Source organism: Sinocyclocheilus anshuiensis, unplaced genomic scaffold (genome assembly GCF_001515605.1).
Source record: "Sinocyclocheilus anshuiensis isolate Anshui unplaced genomic scaffold, SAMN03320099.WGS_v1.1 scaffold220, whole genome shotgun sequence".
Lineage (NCBI taxonomy): Eukaryota > Metazoa > Chordata > Actinopteri > Cypriniformes > Cyprinidae > Sinocyclocheilus > Sinocyclocheilus anshuiensis.
Window position 1 is genome coordinate 1025993 of NW_015554086.1, and position 3063 is coordinate 1029055.

Genomic DNA, 3063 nt, shown 5'->3' on the forward strand with positions numbered 1-3063 from the left:
TTCTCTGAATCATTTAGATGTTCTTTGGCAAACTTTAAATGGGCCTGTACATGTGCCTTCTTGAGCAGGGGGACCTTGCGGGCGCTGCAGGATTTCAGTCTATTGTGGCGTAATGTGTTACCAATGGTTTGCTTGGTGACTGTGGTCCCAGCTGCCTTAAGATCATTAACAAGCTCCTCCCGTGTAGTTCGGGGCGGATCCCTCACCTTTCTCATGATCATCCTTACCCCATGAGGCAAGATCTTGCACGGAGCTCCAGACCAAGGCTGATTGATGGTTATTTTGTATTTCTTACATTTCCGAATAATCGCACCAACAGTTGTCTTCTTCTCACCAAGCTTCTTGCTGATGATCTTGTAGCCCATTCAAGCCTTGTGCAGACCTACAATCTTGTCTCTGTCTGCGGACAGGTGTCTTATACACCTAACGAGCTGACATTAGGAGTAACTTCTTAAAGTGGCAAGACTAATCTCTGTTCCACATGGGCACATAACCAATCAGTGGGAGCCAGAATTCTTGCTGGTTGGTAGGGAATCAAATACTTATTTCACTTACTGAAATGCAAATTAATTTCTAACCTTTATATAATGTGTTTTTTCTGGATTTTGTGGTTGATATTCTGTCTCTTTCCGTTAAAATAAACCTACCATAAAAATTACAGACACTTCATTTCTTTGTAAGTGGGCAAACTTACAAAATCAGCAGGGGATCAAATAAATATTTTCCCCGCTGTATGTGCTGTTAAAAATCATATATCAATTAAATAAAATGCATTGTTACTACTGTAAACCCCCATGTAGCCTATTTTATTTGAAGCAGTGCAGGAACTAGTACTAGTGCAAGTAGATGGAAAGGGTGAAGGCAAAAGTCACAGACTGTGGGACAGGCATTCTACATGCTAGTGGAGGTTCATTGTCAAGACATGCCGGATGCAACACAGGAAGATGTACCAGCCAGATGTACCAGCCAATACTGACATAACATTTTTTAGCAATTGCATGTCAAAGTAAAAAATGAGATTAGATGACTTTCATACTTGCCTCCCTCAGCTAGCAATACCAAAAAATAAAAATAGGAAAAACAAATCACAAAACCGACCAAACCACACAATAAATAACACCAACATGCAATCACATCAGTTGATAACCACACAATGAAGTTTGCATCTCAAAGCAAACGTACCACGCATTCTCAGAGCATATTTTAGAGCAAAAAGCAAGCAATGAGAGGAAGAGGAAATTATATGAGTGACTCCGAGATGTGCTGTTGGCATGAACAATTACCTTACATGTGTTCGGGGAAAAATAAAACACACACCTTGATGATGAAATGATGCTAACACAGATAATAGAACATCTCTCTTAAAGAAGACACAACCCACCCCATTGTTTACGCCTTGAGCAGTTCGGCCAGATCGGAATCTTTCATATCTAAAAAAATAAAAAGCATGAAAAATAAGAAATCAGAATAAATACAACTTATTAAAACCTTACTCTCACTTAAAACAGCTTTTTTTTTTAATTAAGCATTAAAGGGATAGTTCACCTCAAAATGAAAATTCTGTCATCATTTACTCACCCTCATGACGTCCCAAACCCATTAGACGCAATATTGGAAATATTTGTGTTTTAAAAACCATTAAGGCGAACCAATGGATATCACACAATCAACATGCAAACTTTGCGCAAGAGTTATGCCGGTGAATGTCCTGACCTCCGTCAATTCACTATACAGAAAGTGAAAGCAAAAAAACTGACTGAGCTTTCTAACACTGCATTAATGGCATATATTCTCTCAGAGACGACGAGAGACAAATCTACTTCATATGCTGATAACGGTATATAACCGTCTTAAATTTCCCTTAATATTTCTCTTGTGGTCTGTATAGTGAAAAACATGAGACGAAACGTATTCCGCTTTAAACAGGTTGTTTTTTAAAATCGGTGCATGAAAAAAAGCTGCTCTTAATTTTCACTGATGACTGCGGCGTTAAAAATTTTAATTATAGGCCTATGATTCATTGTAACAATTAATAGACCTGTTTTAAAAACATTTTCAATGAGGAGTAAGTTAATAGCCTAATCTTTTATTATCCTTACAGCGCGTCATGCAGTGATGCGCTATGAAATTATTGCGGGGCAAATTATTTGACATTTAATAATAAAAGTAACCTAATAATAATAATAGGCCTAATAAGAAGAAGAACATAACAGCCTACATTAATTGTAAATGCTAAATCCTCTTAATATTGCCAATATTTGATGCTTTTGACAATATCTCTGGCTATTGTCGATATGTGATACAACGCAACTCAGCATGGGGAGGTTATCGCGGGGGCCCCCCCCACAGTGTGTGCCCTGCATGCCCATCCGCTACGCCACTGTGTGCGCCATATGCTAGAACAAATCTCATTGGTTCTCGTGAGCTTCCGATTACCATATGTAATGTGCACTATGTACGTGTGTTGATCATTGTTTAGATGTTAACAAAAGCCTAAATGAAAACTTTTCACACAAGACTTGGATTAAACTGCACTATTCATATGGATTCAGCTTAAAATGCCATAACCTTTAGTGGTCGACCGATATATCGCCAAGGCTGATATTTGGCATTTTTTCAATATCGGCATATAGGGCTGTGCGATATGACGATATATATCGGATGGACGAAATAAAGTCTTTCTTTTCATATTATGCTCTATCGTTTATTTCGTGGTGTCGCAAAATACATTGTTTACGGTAATACTTTTCATCATTTGGATGACTGCGATCTTTACACACCACTACGGGGCGTGAAGGGGAGACAGAACCAAGTGGAGAACGACCAGCCAGGACAAAACAAGGAGCTTGTTCCTAAACGAGGGACTACATCTGTAGCATGGTCATGTGTCTTAAGCACTGCAGTTTTAAAACAACCGATTTTAAGCCGTTGAAACACAAACAACAGAGCTATATGCGTGCGCCGTCTCTGTTTCTGTGTGAGAGGAGCTCGCATTTTTTTTTCCGCTTTATCGGCTTTTAACGATTAGATAAACACACTTATATGTGTCAGAATCCCCGTCTT

General features: G+C 38.8%; 1 protein-coding gene across 5 annotated transcripts in view; it reads right to left on the bottom strand.

The window, feature by feature from the left end:
* The window catches only part of LOC107669200 (TOM1-like protein 2), a 25754-nt gene that overhangs the window by 8700 nt on the left and 13991 nt on the right, over positions 1-3063 (bottom strand). For 4 of the 5 annotated variants that reach the window (XM_016461336.1, XM_016461337.1, XM_016461340.1 and 1 more), the window contains 2 exons: positions 1382-1430; positions 1041-1049 (listed from right to left, as the gene is read on the bottom strand). In XM_016461336.1, coding sequence (XP_016316822.1) covers positions 1041-1049; positions 1382-1430 — 58 coding nt within the window. The remainder of the gene's footprint in view (positions 1-1040; positions 1050-1381; positions 1431-3063) is intronic. The other variant, XM_016461339.1, reaches the window with a different exon arrangement.